We start from the raw sequence: 17,679 nt of genomic DNA on the forward strand, positions 1-17,679 counted from the left end.
CTACACTAAGAGTATATGTGTTTATTCATTGGAAACTGTATTGTTCTAAGCACTTTCATTACATTTCCTCATTTTACCCTCACCACACCTGAGCTCAAAGATGATTTTTATCCTTTTTGATGTAGATTGGAGAAAGGAATGGCAGATAGAGAAACAGGTGGACCTATAGCTGGAGTCTGTGTGTGTGCTCCTTACTTCACGTCTCTCGATGTCTAAAGGGTCAGTGGTGTGTGAGGACCCTTCCCTGCTCATGAGAATGTGAGGCTCGCTCCATGCAATCACAGAGCCTCACAGCATGGCCTGATCCTATGGGAGGAGGAGGTTCAAACATCTGGTATAATTTTTTTCCAAGTTACACTTTAGTTATTTGCTAAGTCTTTCTTATATCACATATACCTCTGAGTATTTTGAAGATGCCTATTGTTTCTTAAACCAGCGATGTTAATTCAATTCAGCTGTCTATGACAAAAACACTACACTAAGGAGTTTATCTTTCTTTCAATGAGTCACTATTTGTGTTAGCAGAGGAGGGTGGTTCTGCGAATTTTCAGTACTTGTCGATAAATGACATTATCATCAGGAAAGTTTATGAATTTGAACCGTGACAACCTTACTATCAGTTACCAATTCTTTTGGCCTATAGTTGTGAATTCTTACTTTGTTTCGTAAATTTGTTATATGTCATTTATATACTCAAATCCCCAGACCCACGGGACTTACTCAGGTTAGCACAATCAGCACACACAAACGTGAGTACTCACTAAACACTCATTTCAAAGGGACGCGTTACACTAACTCCAAAACTTTCCTTGGTGTGGCCTAGGTGAAACCTCATGGCCAACATCACCAGGATGGCCAACCACACTGGACGGTCAGATTTCATCCTGATGGGACTCTTCACACAATCCAAACATCCAGCACTACTTTGTGTGGTCATCTTTGTGGTTTTCCTGATGGCATTGTCTGGAAATGCTGTCCTGATCCTTCTGATACACTCTGACAGCCACCTCCACACCCCCATGTACTTTTTCATCAGTCAATTGTCTCTCATGGACATGGTGTACATTTCTGTCACTGTGCCCAAGATGATCCTGGACCAGGTCATGGGTGTGAATAAGATCTCAGCCCCTGAGTGTGGGATGCAGATGTTCCTCTATGTGACACTAGTAGGTTCAGAATTTTTCCTTCTAGCTGCCATGGCCTATGACCGCTACATGGCCATCTGCCATCCTCTCCGTTACCCTGTCCTCATGAGCCATAGGGTGTGTCTCTTCCTGGCATCAGGCTGCTGGTTCCTGGGCTCAGTGGATGGCTTCATGCTCACTCCCATCACCATGAGCTTCCCCTTCTGCAGATCCCTGGAGATTCATCATTTCTTCTGTGAAGTCCCTGCTGTAACAATCCTGTCCTGCTCGGACACCTCACTCTATGAGACACTCATGTACCTATGCTGTGTCCTCATGCTCCTCATCCCTGTGATGATCATTACAAGCTCCTATTTACTCATCCTCCTCACCATCCACAGGATGAACTCAGCAGAGGGCCGGAAAAAGGCCTTTGCCACCTGCTCCTCCCACCTGACGGTGGTCATCCTCTTCTATGGGGCTGCCGTCTACACCTACATGCTCCCCAGCTCCTACCACACCCCTGAGAAGGACATGATGGTATCTGTCTTCTATACCATCCTCACTCCGGTGCTGAATCCTTTAATCTATAGTCTTAGGAATAAGGATGTCATGGGGGCTCTGAAGAAAATGTTAACTGTGAGATTCGTCCTTTAGGAAATTATAAAGTAGGAAATTTGGGTATAAAGATTTATTTTCCTTTTCTCTACCCATCAGATACTTAGGATTTTATCCGTTATTCCTTAGACTCTCATATAATGATGTCTCATCTCATATTCATCTCATTTTGAGGAATTCTTTCACTGTGTGGAAACTCTATTTTACAGTCTTTGTCCATCCAAAATTCTTATACAATTGGGTTGTACTAATGTAACATTTTTGGAAGTTGATAACTGCTCTCTAATTTTGTGGAAAAATATTCTTAACCTTAGGAAATAATGTTTAGAGACAAAAAGGTCATGAGGTTTTCAAATGATGAGAGGGAAAGAGGGAGGGAGAGACAGAGAGGGGCAATGAAACAAACTGAGTAAAATGTTGGTGTCACAGGTGAGTATGGGTAAAGGGTATGTAGGTATTAATTATACTATTTTTTAATGATAATTTTTTGTGAAGTTGAAATCATTTACAAATAATTAAATACCAGGCTTTTCTCCCTTTTTGAAAATATTCTCCTTTCTGCTTGGTGGCAGTGTGACATCTTAGAAATCATGCTCATTTCATTATGTCTAATCATTACTGAGAAAATCCAGTCATCGCCCCTTCTTTATTGAGGGATACCTTTTTCTGCATGGGCCAATTCTGATGGCATCTGCCAGATTTACCTCTCTGAAATAGTGCCATGTGGTGTATTGAGGATGTAGGACCACATAAGGGACTGCAGAAAAAATATTACACCTGAGTGGAAGGAGTTTTAAGGAAGGTTACCTGCCCAGGGTGATTCCTGAGCTGAGATTTCAAACATGTAACTTAAACAAGCAGAGGGATGACATCATTCAATCCTTCATTTATTCAACAAACATTTTGTGCTATATTGTGATATTAAAAATAGCTAAATAAGATTAAATTCGGAATAGCACATGGCTACTTTTTCCAAGGAATTTGAAAAATACATGTAGTTGTTTATACAAACAAATGTAACAAAATAAATTGTTTTGATACTCATGTATGAAGGATACAGCTCATAAGGACACACTAATTCTATCTGTGACATCTGGGTAACTTGCTCAGAGTAACTTGCTCAGGGTAACTTGCTCAGAGAGACGCTGCAAGGGAAAAGGCACAGCATGAGCAAAGGCAGGGCTGACCAAGCAAGAGAGATCAATGCCCAGTAGACCCTTGTTTCTTATTTCATCTTAGGCTTATTTCTTGTCATTGCCTGGCCCAGGATTTTACAAACAATAGTAAAATGATCAGATTTGTATTTTAGAAATGTTATTTGTGTGGTAAGCAGTTGGAGATGTGTAAGACCAAAAGCATAGAGACCAGGTAAATGAGAACGGTGATCTAAATGATGTTGATCTAAGTGGAGTCGACCATGCCTTTACCCCAGAATAGGCTGATAGGAGGACATTTGAGGTGGGGCCTGCTGAACCTGTTACATAAAAGCACAAATGTGGTAGCTGCACGCCTATAATTTCCTAATTGACTATGTCCAACTTGTGAATAATCAGGTGGTTTCAAAAGTCCAGAGTTCTCTTTTCTCTCACCACACCCAATTATTTTATGATTCTAACATAAAGATTCTGTAGTGTTTTGGAAAAAAACATGAGAGAACTAGTTTTCAGTATTTTTTCTGAACTCAGACAGTATAAAATGCATACTCTAACTTTGTATGAATTAAAGAGCATGTGTCAACTCTCAATTTGCTGGATTATAATTAGACATATTTGATGGTTATCTTTAAAACTTCTTTGTAACAGGAAATAAAATATAGCAAAATTTCATGAAAAATGATTTTTGTAGAGTTTTATTGTGCTCTAAGTTGTTAGCCACGTAAAATAACCTGTTATAATATTTTTGGTAAGTCTCGTGGTAACTACAAAGCAAAAACCTGTAGTAGATATACAAAATTTTTTAAAAAGAATCAACACATACCACTAGAAAAAAACATCACTTAACCATAAACGAAGATAGTAAGAATGAAAGAAAAGAATGAACTCTCTATAAAACAACTAGAATACAATTAACAAAATTGTAGTATTAAGTCCCTATGTATCGAAAATTATCTTGAATGTGAATGTGTTAAATATCCAATCAAGAGACATCCGGTGGCAGAATGAATAAAAAATGCCACCTACAACAGGTTACTTTAACCTGCAAGGACATATGCAGACGGAGTGAAGTGGTTGAAAAGGATATCCCATGCAAGTCGTAACCAGGAAAGAGCAGGAGTAGTTATGCTTATATAGGAGAAAATAGACTTAAGTCCAGAACTGCAGAAAGAAACAAAGAAGATCATATATAATGATTAAAAAAAATTCAACCAAAAGTATATAGTAATTGTGACTATATATGCACTAAACATTAGAGCACCTAAATATATAAAGTAACTATTAATAGATCTAAGGGGAGAGATAGCAACAAAATAATACTAAGAAACTTCAACACCCCACTTTCAGCAATGGAAAGATTATCCAGACAGGAAGTCAAAAATGAAATAACAGCTTGAAATTGCACTCTAGGGCAATGGACCTAAAAAGCATATGCAAAACATTTCATTCAGTAGCTGGAGAATACACATTATACTTGATTGCACATGAAACATTTTCTAGGTTAGATCACATGTTTGACTGTAGAAAAGACTTAAGATCAAAATATCAAGCATCTTTTCTGATCACAGCAGTTTAAACTGTAAATGAATAAAAGAATTCTGATAGTTTACAAATAAATGGTGATTAAACAGTTTGCTCCTAAACAATAGGTGGGTCAATGAAAAAATTAAAAGGGAAAATAAAAAGTTGCTTGAGACAAGTGAAAATGGAAAACTCAACATAGCAAAACCTACAGGACACAGCAAAAGCAGTTCAAAGAGGAAGTTTATAGCAATGAAGGGCTACATCAATAAAGACCTCAAATAAGAAAAGGTGTAATATTGTACCTCAATTAACTAGAAAAAAAGAACAAACCCAAAATTAGTAGATAATAATGATCAGAGAAGAAACAAAATAAATGATAAAAACAATGCGAAACATCAGATAAGAGTTGTGTTGTGAAAAAACAAAATTAACAGAAGTTTCAAGTAAATTAGAAATTTTAAAAGGAAACGTTACAACTGATGCTACAGAAATACAAAAGATTATGAAAGTATAATTCCATGCCAAAAATGAGATAAACTGGAAGATATAAATTCATATGTAAAACCTATCAAGATTGAATTATAAATAGTAAATCTAAGCAAACCAATAATAATGAATAATGCAATGAAGTAGTAATAAAAGTCTCCCGCCAAAAAGATAAAAAGCAGCCCAGGACAATATGGACTCATTGCAAAATTCTATCAAAAATTTAAAGAACTAATACCAATTCTTCTCAAACACTTCCAAAGGATCGAAGTGGGAATACTTCCAAATTCATTTTACAAGGCTAGAATTACCCTAATACCAAAGCCAGAGAAGGACACAGGAACAAAAAAAGGAACTGCAGGTCAATATCCTTTGGGAACATGAATCTACAATTCCTCAAAAAATGCTAGCAAACTGAATTTAAAAGCACATTTCAAAAAGCATTAACCATGATGAAATGGGATTCATCCCAGGGATGCAAGGATGCTTCAACAGAGGCAAATTAATAAACATCACATAGCACATTAACAGAATGATAAAATTGTATGATTATTTAAGTAGATGAAGAAAAGCATTTGACAAAATTCCAAAACTCTCAACAAATTAGGTATACAAGAAATGTATCTCAACATAATAAAGGCCATATATGATAAACCTACAGTTGACATAATACTTAACGATGAAAGGTTGAAAGCTTTTTCTCTAAGATCCAGCAAAAGACCAGGACGGTCACTCTTGCCACTTTTATGTAACATAGTACTGGAAGTCCCAGCTAAAACAATTAGGGAAGAAAAATAAATACAAATGTAAATAGGAAAGGAAGAAGTGACATGGTTTCTGTTTGCTAATAAAGTAATATTACATATAAAAAACCTAAAGACTTCAACAAAAACTATTCCCTAATTCAGGAAAGTTTCAGGATATAAAATCAATGTATACAAATTAGAGTTTCTATACTCTAACAGCAAACTGTATTTTTAAAAAGTCAAGAAAGACTCAGAGGAGTTACAGCAACAAGATAGATGAATAGAAGATCCTCTGGCATCATTCATCCATACCCACAAAAGTACAACTGGAAACTATTCAAAAACAAAAATAACATCCTGAATTCCCATGAATTCAGGAGAGAAAAAAGAGAGACAGAAGCTGTGTCTGGTCTTAGAGCAATTACGTAAAAGAAAGAAACAAAAGCCTCCAAATTAGAAAGGAGGAAGTCAAATTTTCCCTGTTTACAGATGACATGGTCATATATAAAAAAAATCCTAAAGACACCAGCAAAAACTGTTAGAATTGATAAATGAATTCAGTAAATTTGCAAGATACAAAATCAACATACAAAATAAGTAGTATTTATATATGCCTATATATTTATATATGCCAGTGTACAATCTGAAAGAGAAGGCAATCCCATTTACAAAAGCTGAAGTAAATACAAAATAACTAGGAATAAATTTAGCCAAAGAAGTGAAAGATCTCTACAAGAAAAACTATAGAACTCTAATGAAAGAAATTGAAGAGATAGCAAACAAATGGAAAGATTCCGCGTGTTCATAGATTAGAAGAACTGATATCTTTAAAATGTCCATATACCAAAAGAGAGCTAGAGAATTAAAGCAATCACTATCCAAATACAAAAGACATTCTTCCCAGAAATAGAATAAAACAATCCTAAAGTTCATATGGAAGCAAAAAAGACTCCAAATATCCAAAGCTATTCTGAGAAAAATGAATGGATCTGTAGGCATCATACCACCTGATATACTACAAAGCTATTAAACATTGAAACAGGATGGTACTGGCATAAAAAAAAAAAAAAAGTTCAGAGCTTGAAAACAAAGCAATTGAATTAACCCAATCAGTGGGGATTGGTGGCTCATGGCTGTAATCCCAGCACTTTGGGAGGACATGGCAGGCAGATCACTTGAGGTCAGGAGTTCCACACCAGCCTGGCCAACATGGTGAAACCCTGTCTCTACTAAAAATACAAAAATTAACAGGTCGTGGAGGTGCACATCTGTAGTCCCAGCTACTTGGGAGGCTGAGGCAGGAGAATTGCTTGAACCAGGGAGGTGGAGGTTGCAATGAGATCGTTCCACTGCACTCCAGCCTGGACGACAGTGAGACTCAGTCTTAAAAAAAAAACAAACCCCTTTAACTGTTTCCTTGTACTTCGGGTTTTTGTAGATTAATGACTTCCCTTCATTCCTAAGTACCATCTGAGTAATTAATAATATGGTTATAAAGAATATCAAATGTCAGACTTAATTCTTTTCAAGCTTCCCTCAGCAGCTTAAAGTTAAAATTTTTCATTTCTTCTATAATCTTGCGGGTTTGAAATGGGTATTTTCCCACTTGAACATAGGCAAAATCTAATTTCTCATCTCTACCATATGGAATCTTGTTTGGTAATTATTTCTGAATTTATCCTGATGCTATGCATCATTGGATTGTTATAAATATATCTAAAGAAGTACACAAAGTTTTGCATTTTTCTCAGCATGTCATTGATTTCTAGAAGTTGTGATTGTGTTTTATTTATTTCTCTGGAGATTTTTCCATCCATGTCTTGTGACATTTTAAAAATTTTCTTTAAGTTGGTATTCACCTTTCTCTGGTGCTTCTTTCAATAGTTTAATAATTGACCTTATGAATCCTTTCTCTGGCAATTCAGGGATTTCTCCTTGGTTTGGATCCATTGCTGGTGAGCTAGTGTGATCTTTTGGGGGTGTCAGAAAACCTTGTTTTGTCATATTGTCAGAATGGTTTTTCTGGGTCTTTCTCATTTGGGTAGACTATGTGAGAGGGAAGTTCTGGGGCTAAAGGGCTGCTGTTGAGATTCTTTTGTCCCATGGGGTGCTCTGTTGATGTGGTGCTCTTCCCCTTCTTCTACGGATGGGGCTTCCTGGGAACCAAAGTGCAGGGATTGTTATTTCTCTTCCGCATCCAACTATGCAGCAAAGCCACTGTGCTCTGGGCTGGTACTGGAGAGTGTCTGCAAAGAGCCTTGTGGTGTTATCTGTCTTCCAGTCTCTCAGCCATGGATACCAGCACATGCAGCGGTGGAGGGAGCATGGGAGTGAAGTGGACTCTGAGGGTCCCTGGCTGTATTTTTCATAAGTGTGCTGGTTGGTCCCCAGCCAGCAGTTGATTCTTTCAAGCTTGCTTTAGGGTTACCTGGATAAGTATCCAGATTTCTCAGGCAATGGGCCAGGCCTCAGAGCTCCCATGAGATTATGTCCTTTGTCTTTGGCTCCCAGGGTGGGTAGAGAAAGGCCAGGAGGTGGGGGCAGAGTTAGGCGTGTCTGAGCTCAGACTCCTTGGGCAGGGTTTGCTGTGTGGCTGCTGTGTGGAACTAGGGTGTCTGAACTGAGGGTCTCATTGGTCAGGGCTTGCTGTGGCTGCTGTGTGGATTTGGAGTGTTGTCCTCAGACTGATGGAGTTATGTTTCCAGGGGGATTATGACTGCCTCTGCTGTGTCATGCAGGTCACCAGGGAAGTGGGGGAAACCGGCAGTTACAGGCTTCACCCAGCTCCCACACAGCCCAAAAGGCTGGTCTTACTCCCACCTTGTGCCCCCAGTAGCACTGAGTTTATTTCCAGGCAGCTGGTGAACAGGGCTGAGAACTTGCCCCAGGCTACAAGCCCCTCATGAAGAAAGCAAGCAGGGCTTTTAGGTTTCATGCCTCTCTGTCTGCCTCAGCTTCTGAGCTTGTATCTGCCCTCCCAGTTTGTCCCCTCCCCCAGGTTCTGTCCAGGAAACTTCACATTAGTCAAGATTATTATGAAGTTGATCTGAAAGTTTCCTTCTCCTTGTGGTCTTTCCCGAATTCCACCAGCAGCCTTCCCAAAGGACCTCTGCAAGACATAGTCAGAAATGGCTTCCCACAGGGCTCTTCTTGTTGCTTCCTCTACTCGTATATTTTGCTCGGCTCTCTAAATTCATCTCAGCTCCGCGTAAGATTAAATCCTTTTCCCACCATGTGGACGTTCAGGTTCCCCAGTGAGGATGTGTGTTTGAGGGTGGAGCCATCCCCCTTTTACACTTTCACACATTTTGGCACTCAGTTTTTGGCACGGAGCCTGCAGTGGCTGCTGCCTCCTTCAAAGGGTCTTTGGATTCTCTTGGCTTTCCTGGTATGTCCTATGGTAGTTCTTGGAGCAAAAGTTCACAATGTGAATCTCCACATGCTGCTCTGTCCATCCAAGTGGGAGCTGCAAGTTAGTCCTGCCTCCTATCTGCCGTCTTCCTCTTCTGGAGTCCACAAGAGGGATTATAAACAAACTATTTTGTTGGGACTAATCATCTGGCCCTGGCTTAGTGTGAATTGAAGCTCACTTAAGGCCACTTATGTCAAGCTGTGTTAATTTGAACCCTTCAGCAGTTTAAGAGAGACTTATTTCCACAGGCCCCCAAATCTACAACTAGGGGATTTCATATATCTAATCTGAGCAGGGACAGGGACATCGGTTCTACATGGAGACAGTGCAGAGATGAGCTGCGCTGGAGGCCTCACCTGTAGGTAGGGTCTAGACTGGGAGACAGGCATTGGCCGAGAGAAAGTAAAGGACACAAAGTGATGTCCTTCTCCACTCACTTCAGCTTTTCTTCTTCAACATTATTTCAGATGCTTCCTTCCTGGCTTAGCTCTTCATTCAAGGTGTGAGATACGGGAATAGGATTGTGAGGGCAGGTGGCCCCAGGTGTGGAGACTAAGGGGAGGTGTATATGGCAAGAGAGAAGCCAGAATATGGGGATAAGAAAGGAACAAGGTGTCTGTGGTAGTCATCCATGATTGAGATGATGCGTGGACCCTGAGTCAGACTACCTGGTTCAAATGCAGGCTCTCTACTTTTTACCCATTTGGTCTTGGCCTGTGGCTCTCTACTTCTTATCCATTTCATCGTGGACTTGCGGCCTCTCATACCTCATCTTCCCTACAGTCCTTCATATGAAATCCCCCTAAAGTAGGAACAAAGCTTTGGCCAACTGCTCCTCCCATCTTTCAGTGGTCTTTACTTAGGAACTGTGTGTTTAATATATGTGACACAGGATTTCTCCCACACCCCTGAGCAGAAACAAGCTATGTCTGTATTTTGCACTGTACTCGCCCCCATGCTAAGCCCCTTCATCTACATCCTGAGAAACAAGGATGTGGTGGGGCTCTTCAGAAAGTTCTGGGAACGCATCAAGTCTCTAAACAGAACGCATAAATATCAATGTGGAAAACAATGGTAGAGGGCCAAGACGCAAAGACTTCAGGAGCATCTCATTTTCCAGCATGAGAAATGTTGCTCCATCTTATGAGAAAACCATTTGGTTCAATTTAATTTGAAATATTAATTTGCTCATAAAAAGCTTAAGGGCTGGGTGCGGCGGCTCATGCCTGTAATCCCAGAACTTTGAGAGGCCTAGGCTGGTGGATCATTTGAGGTCAGGAGTTTGAAACCAGCCTGGCCAACATGGTGAAGCCCTTTCTCTACTGAAAACACAAAACTTAGCCAGGCATGGTGGTAGGTACCTGTAATCCCAGCTACTTGGGAGGCTGATGTGGGAGAATCACTTGAGCCCGGGAGGTGAAGGTTGCAGTGACTAGAGATCACACCACTGCACTCCAGCCTGGGACACAGAGCAAACTCTGTCTCAAAAATAAATAAATAATAAAAAGCTTAAGAACTTTTTATTAAGTAGTTTCTAACCATTGTTTCAAAATGGCTGAACCCAACTGTGTTTCTCCTTGAAGCTAGATGATAAGCATAGACAAAGTTCCAGTCTTCTCTCTTTATACCTGCTTTAGCCATTTCTCAGTGTCCTTTGAAGCTCAACTCTGTCCAGGTATTGCTAATCTCCACTGCTGTAAGTATCACCTTCCTAGGAAAGACAGAAGTATGGTTTGTCAGGGGCAATACTAACACAACAGATTTTCTTTTCTCTTCATTGCTCTGGAAAGCCCAACATGTTGGCTCTGTTCTCTTTTCCTGTCTTGGGTGGAAACTTTTCTAGTAATTCTCAGATAAGCAATAACTCAGCTCGTATATAATACAAGAAGACTTTCTCTTCTGTAATAAATACAGCCATCCTTTAGTAACAGTACGTAATCTGTGTGTGAGCAAGGAACAATAGGCTTCTCTCTTGACTTTGTAAGCTCATCCCATTCTCACTAGCTCTAGATGCTTACTCTTCCTTGAGTCAGTGCAGGTGGAACTCAGGGGATAGAGTGGAAGTAAGGGGCTAGAAAAGCCTTACCTACCTGCCACCAATACAGAGAAGCTTCCCTCCGATTTTTGATGGTTTGATTATAATATGTCTTAGGGGTAGTTTTGTTTGGATTGAATCTGATTGGTTACTTTTTACCTCACTATACCTGGTTCTTTACATCTTTTTCCAGGTTTGAAAAGTTTTCTATTATTTCTTTATATAAGTTTTCTACTCCTTTATCATTTCACCTCCCTTATCTCCAATGACTCAAAAATTTGCTGTTTTTTTGCTGTCCCATAAATCTCATAAGTTTCCTTTATTTTTCATTCTTTCCTCTTCTCTATTTTCATATAACCTGTATGAGTTCACAGATTCATTGGCTTGATCCATTCTGCTGTTGATGGTCTCAACTGCAGTTTACATTTTGTTATTATATTTTGCAGCTTTAGAATTTGTTTGATTTTTAAGTTATTTCAATATTTGCTAAGTTTATCATTCTGGTCATATTGTTTTCGTCATTTGTTTGAATAGTTTCTGTGTATTTTCTTGAAGTTTGCTGAGCTTCCCTAAAACTGTTATTTCAAATTCTTTGTGAGGTAGTTTATGCGTCTCCATTTGTTTGCTTGGTGTGATGTATGCTTTCTTGATTTTTCTTGCTTCTGCAGTCATGCATCTAATATAATAGGTACTTATTCCAGTCTTTGCAGACTTATGTTGTCCTGAAACATTCTTCAGTGGTAAGCCTGTCTAGAGATTCTGAGCAGGTTGTCTGGTGTGGTCCCTAAGCTCTAGTTTGCTGTGGTGAGGGCAGCACTAGGTGGTGCCCTAAGCCTGGGACTGCCACGACTGGTGCTGTGCAGTGCTGTAATCCCATGGCCAGTGGAATTGGTGTGGGTCCCAGATGATATCCTGTGGCCACTGGGGCTGGTGCAGCACTGATGCATATCTGAAGCCCATGTTCACTGAGGCCTGCCTGCCAGTAGATACCTTCCAGAGCTTAAGGCCACTGGGTGGGTGGCAGTGATGATGACTGCAAATTAATTCTGCTTTGCATGGGCTGCAGGTTTCTGCCTAGTGTTGGTGTAGATCTGGAGGCTTGGTCTTTGTGGACTGGCCTGGAGTCAGTGGTTGTGGGTGCTGCCTGGTTTTCAGTTCTTCTGTGGTGGGCCTAGAGTTGGGCACCAAGACCAAGTCCCACATTTACTTCCCTTTTTATTCCCCAGGTGTTTGGTGTATCTCCCTGCACTGTGCTGTCTGAGGTTGGGGATAAGAAATGCAGGTAATGAAAAACTCTCCTTCCTGCCCTCTTCAATTCTTCTAATCTTATTATAACAAGACAAAAATTGTATAACCAGGTTCTATGATCTCTCACATGCCTTTACTAGCTTTTGTGAAGGTATGTTTGTGTAAGAATAGTTATTAAAATTGATGTTTCTATGGGGATACAATTGTTAAAGAGTTCTGTTCTGCCAGCTTTCCCACTCTCCTCTCTTTTTACTTTTTTGATTGAGACCTTTGAAGCACAAAACTTTTGAAGTTAGATGAGGTCCAGTTATTTATTTTCTTGTTGCTTGTGCTTCTGGTATCATGCTAAAAATATGCTAAACTTAAGGTCTTGAATATTTAACCTTATCTTTTCTCATATTTTTATAATTTTACTTCTTATGTTTAGGTCCCTGATCAATTTGAGTTTAAGTATGATTTGTAATCCCATTTCATTCTCTTGTTTGTGGATATCTAGTTGTCTGAGCACAATTCGTTAAAGTGAGTATTCTTTTCCCATTGAATAGACGTGGCACCCTTGTCAGATGATTATTGACCATAGACACATGGGTGTATTTCTCATTAGATTCTCAATTGTATTCTATTTATTTATGCGTATATCCTTGTTCTGTTATCAGGCTTTTAAAATTGGTGTATCTTTTCGGCAAATTTTGTACTCAGGAAGTGTAAATCCTCCAACTTTTTAAGGTTGTTTTGGCTTTTTGCAGTCTCTCATAATTTCGTATGATTTTTAGTGTTTTCTACTCTTGCAAAAAAAAAAGGCATGGAATTTTCATAGGCATTGTATTGAACCTGTGGATACATTTTTGTCGTATTGTCATCGTAACCACAAGTCTCCCAATCCGTTAACATGCGATGTTTCATCAATTTATGTCTTATTTGCTATTAGCAGTGCTTTGTAATTTTCAGTGTGTTAGTGTTTAACACTACTTTAAGTTTCTTCTTGAGTAAGTGTTGGTAGCTTGTGTGTTTCCAGGATTTGGTTTTCATCTCACTGAAGGTATATAGTTAGTATTCAATTATTTGTAATATTCTCTTATAATTGCTTGTGTTTCTGAAAGGCTAGTTGTTATGTACCCATGTTATATTCATATTTATGTTTTCATGATGTAAGACTTCTCTCTTTTCTTTGGTAAGTTTACCTAAAGTTTTGTAAATTTTGTTGATCTTTTGAAAGCTCGAAATGGTCAAATTGTTTTTTCTATTCTGCATTTTATTTTTCTATTCTAATACTTTTTTTTCTTCTGTCTGCTTTGTATTTAGTCTGCTCTTTTTCTAGTTCCTTAAGGTGTAAAAATATGTTACCGATTTTAGATGTTTCTTCTTTTTTTGAGTATAGGCAGTCTAGCTAAAATTTTCCTTTTAAGAATTGCTTTAGCTGCATCCTATATGTTTTGTTATGTTTTAAGTCATCTGAATATATTTTCTAATTTCATTTACAATTTCTTTTTTGACCCACTGGTGCGTCACAGTGTGGTGTTTAATTCCCACATATGTGTAACTTTTGTAGTTCTCCCTCTATTTCAGATTTCCAGTTTTATTTCATTGATTGGAAAAGATACTTTGAATTAAATCTTTTAAAATTTAGTCCCATTTGTTTTGTGGCAATTTATCCTGGAGAATGTGTTATTAGTACTTGAGAAGCATCTATATTCTGCTATTTCAGTATTCTCCACATACATATTAGGTCAAGGTGGTTTATAATGCTGTTCTAGTCACTTACTACTATATTAACATTCTAAGTGCACTATGCATTATTGAAAATGGACATTTAAGTATTGAACTATAAGTATAACTGTTTATTTCTTCCTTTAATTCTGTCCATCTTTGCTTCATATATTTTGGGTCTCGGTTACATTCATTTATGCTTACAATTTTTATTTCTAAAGATCTATATTACATTCTCCAAGGAAGATACACAAGTGATCCCAAACAGTATACAATTGTTTTTGCTTATAAAAATTTTTGTCATAAACTCACTTTGTCTCACATTAACATAGCCACTCTAGCTATCTTTCGGTTACCATCTGCATGAAGTATCTTTTTATCTTCTTTCTTTTCACTTTTTACCTATATTTGTCTTTGCAAATAATGTGAGTCTCTTTTAGACAACATATAGTTAATGAGTTTTTCACCCATTCTCCGAACCTGTGCGTCATTGTTCTCTCTCCAAATGTTTCTGAACTTATTTATTAATTCCAGATAGTAAGAGATTGTATTACTAAAAAACTCTATATAACAAATTTGTCAAAATTTGCAACCTTATCCAGAATTATTTGTCTCTACCTAAACAGAAGGAAAAGCTGTTATATTTTTAAAGTTGTATTAATGATGCATAATTGTGCATACTTAAGGTATACAATGTGGTGTATACATTGATCATACATGTGTAATGATAAATAAGGGTATTTAGCCTATACATCACTTCAAACTTATTATTTCCATGTGATGAAAACATCCCAAATCTTCTTTTCCAGTTAATTTAGAAAGGTAAAATACAATATTGTTAACTATACTCATCCTGCTATGAAATAGAACACCAGAACCTATTCTTCCATCAAACTAATTTTCTGTCCTCCTAGCAATGTCTTCCAATCTCCTTCTTGTGCCTACTCTCCCCATCTTCTGGTAACCACTATTTTACTCTGTACCTCTATGAGATCAGTGCTTGGCTTATGTAACTTAACAGAATATTTTCCAGGTTCATCTGTGTTGCCATAAATAATAAAATTCTATATTGTATAAATGAATAGTTGTCCATTGTGTGTGTACCACTTTTTTTGGTAAATTTAAATTTTAATGATTATGAGAGCATAATTATATATAATTTTAAGGTACGTGTGACATTTTGATACAGGTATATACATCAGATGGTAAATTCTATGAAAGCAGAGTTCGTCTGTGTTTTAACCATTTCCTCTTAAGTTGGCAGACGGTGAATGCTCAAAAACTTCAATGAATATGCTTACATTTGGAAAGTACTGCTGGGATGATATTTAGTATTGATCATTTACTAAATTTAACAATTTAATAATAATATAATGCATCATTTTATAACCATGCCCAAAGATAGTTATGTAATATTATTTAACTAGAACAGTGAAAGCATTCATTTTTGTTAATGAACATTTATAAAGATAAGCTTGAAGACATATTTTGGATAATGTCAGTAAGGCAATCCTTCCCACTGATCTTTGTTTCATTTAACAAAGCCATGTGTCTTCTCAGTTAAACTCAATCATTCCTTCATTCAAGCATTTTCTGTCATAATTATACCACTCATTTGTGCACTGTTCTTTGTTTTTTTTTTTTTTTTTTTGCTATTTAGCTTTGTATCTCTTTGGCCCTGTATCTAGACATGCAAATTTCGGTATCTGAGTTCAAGTGTAGGCACTGGTGCTGCTCTGTTTGCCATGAGTTTTTGTAATTTGTGAAGCTCCTCTGAAGGTCGAGTTCCTCACGTGTAAATAGAAGGTCCTCATTTAGATGACTTAAATCTATAGTAATCCCTGGCTCCAAAACTTCATAATTGTTCACTCCCTTTTCAAAGAAGACTCTATGATTGATTGTTTACATTATTCCAATAAATAATGACATTAATAGATACACAAATACTTTCATAAGTATATACTTATTCTGACTTTAAAAGGACTTCTAGAGTCATTTTATGTACTTGGATAAAATGTTTTATTCACAGATAAAACAATTTAAAGTATAAAATTCTGATTCAATATGCTTTTTAATTTCCTTGAACACTTTCTTCTAAATCTATTTTCTTTATTCCTTTATATTTTATTATTTTCATATGCTTAATAAATTCAGGAATGACAAAGTTGAAATTACAACCAACTACATAGAAGTACAAAAAACCCTAAGAGACTATTATGAATACCTCTCCGCAGACCAACTAGAAAACCTAGAAGAAATAGATAAATTCCTCAAAACAAGGAATTTATCTATTTCTCCACCCAAGATTATTTAACCTCCTGAGATTAAGCCAGGAAGAAATTGAAATCCTGAACAGACCAATAATGGGTTCTGAAATTAAGTCAGTGATTTAAAAAAAAACCTACCAACCAAAACAAGCCCTGGACCAGATGGATTAACAACTCCTACCAGACATGTAAATAAGAGTTGGTACAAAATCTTCTGAAATTATTTTAAAAATTGAGGAGAAGGCACTACTCTCTAAGTCATTCTGTGAAGCCAGCATCATTCTGATACCAAAATCAGGCACAAATATGACAAAAAAAGTAAAGTTCGGGCCAACATTCCTGATGAATATAGACACAAAATCCTCAACGAAATACCAGCAAACCGAATCCAGCAGCACATCAAAAAGTGAATTCACCACAATCAAGTAGCTTTATTTCTGGGATGCAAGGTTGGTTCAACAAGTGCAAATCAGTAAATGTGATTCACCACATAAACATAATTAAATACAAAAACCATATGATCATCTCAATAGATGCAAAAATGATTTTTCATAAAATTCAGCATCCTTTCTTGTTAAAAACCTCAATATACTGGGCATCAAATGAACTTATCTCAAATAAGAGCTATCTATGACAAACCCACAACCATTATCATACTAAACAAGTAAAATCTGGAAGCATTCCTCTTAAGAATTGGAACAATTTGAACAATTTCAGTTTTTAATTTCTCATCAAAAATTGTGTTGACTTGATTAATTGAAGTATTTTATCTCCCTTTCTCCCAAATACCAGGCCACAGACAGGATGAAATATTTTAAATAAACATTAAATAAGTCCAGATTGGTCATTAAATTATTTTACTTTTTGTTGTATAAATTCAAGATGTACAACATGTTTTGATATAGATATCCATAGTGAAATAATTACCACAAGCTAGCCATTTAACACATCCATCACTGTCTGCAGTTTACTTTTTTGTGATAAAAACACATATAATCTAGTTATATTTTATATTACAAGTTTGCTAAGAGAATAACTATAGTTCTTCTGTCATACATTAGATCTCTAAGTATCTTTATCTTACATAACTGTAATTTTGTCGTCTTTTACTGACATTATCCCAATTTCTCTACTTCCCTGACTCTGGTAACTGCCCTTCAACTCCCTATTTATCTTACTCAATTTCCTTTTATTTTACATATAAATGAGCTCATGCTGCATTTTTCTTTCTGTGACTGACTTATTTCACTTAGCATATTGTACTCCATACTTTAAAATTTATTAAGCTTAAAAAATTAAACAAGTAAGCTCTAGTCTCCTAAGAAGTTAATTTACCCAGAAATATAAATTTCTGAACA

At 37.2% G+C, this 17,679-nt stretch overlaps 2 protein-coding genes across 3 annotated transcripts in view; both read left to right on the top strand.

Annotated features, from left to right (window-relative positions):
- Positions 1-17,679, top strand: part of LOC129033054 (olfactory receptor 2G6) — a 138,297-nt gene that overhangs the window by 107,586 nt on the left and 13,032 nt on the right. The gene's annotated exons all lie outside the window — the stretch shown is intronic.
- LOC129033075 (olfactory receptor 2T29) lies at positions 834-1,781 on the top strand. Its single transcript, XM_054481080.1, has one exon. It carries the CDS (start codon positions 834-836, stop codon positions 1,779-1,781), a length of 948 nt encoding a protein of 315 aa, XP_054337055.1.

This window comes from Pongo pygmaeus, chromosome 1 (assembly GCF_028885625.2).
Source record: "Pongo pygmaeus isolate AG05252 chromosome 1, NHGRI_mPonPyg2-v2.0_pri, whole genome shotgun sequence".
Classification (NCBI taxonomy): domain Eukaryota; kingdom Metazoa; phylum Chordata; class Mammalia; order Primates; family Hominidae; genus Pongo; species Pongo pygmaeus.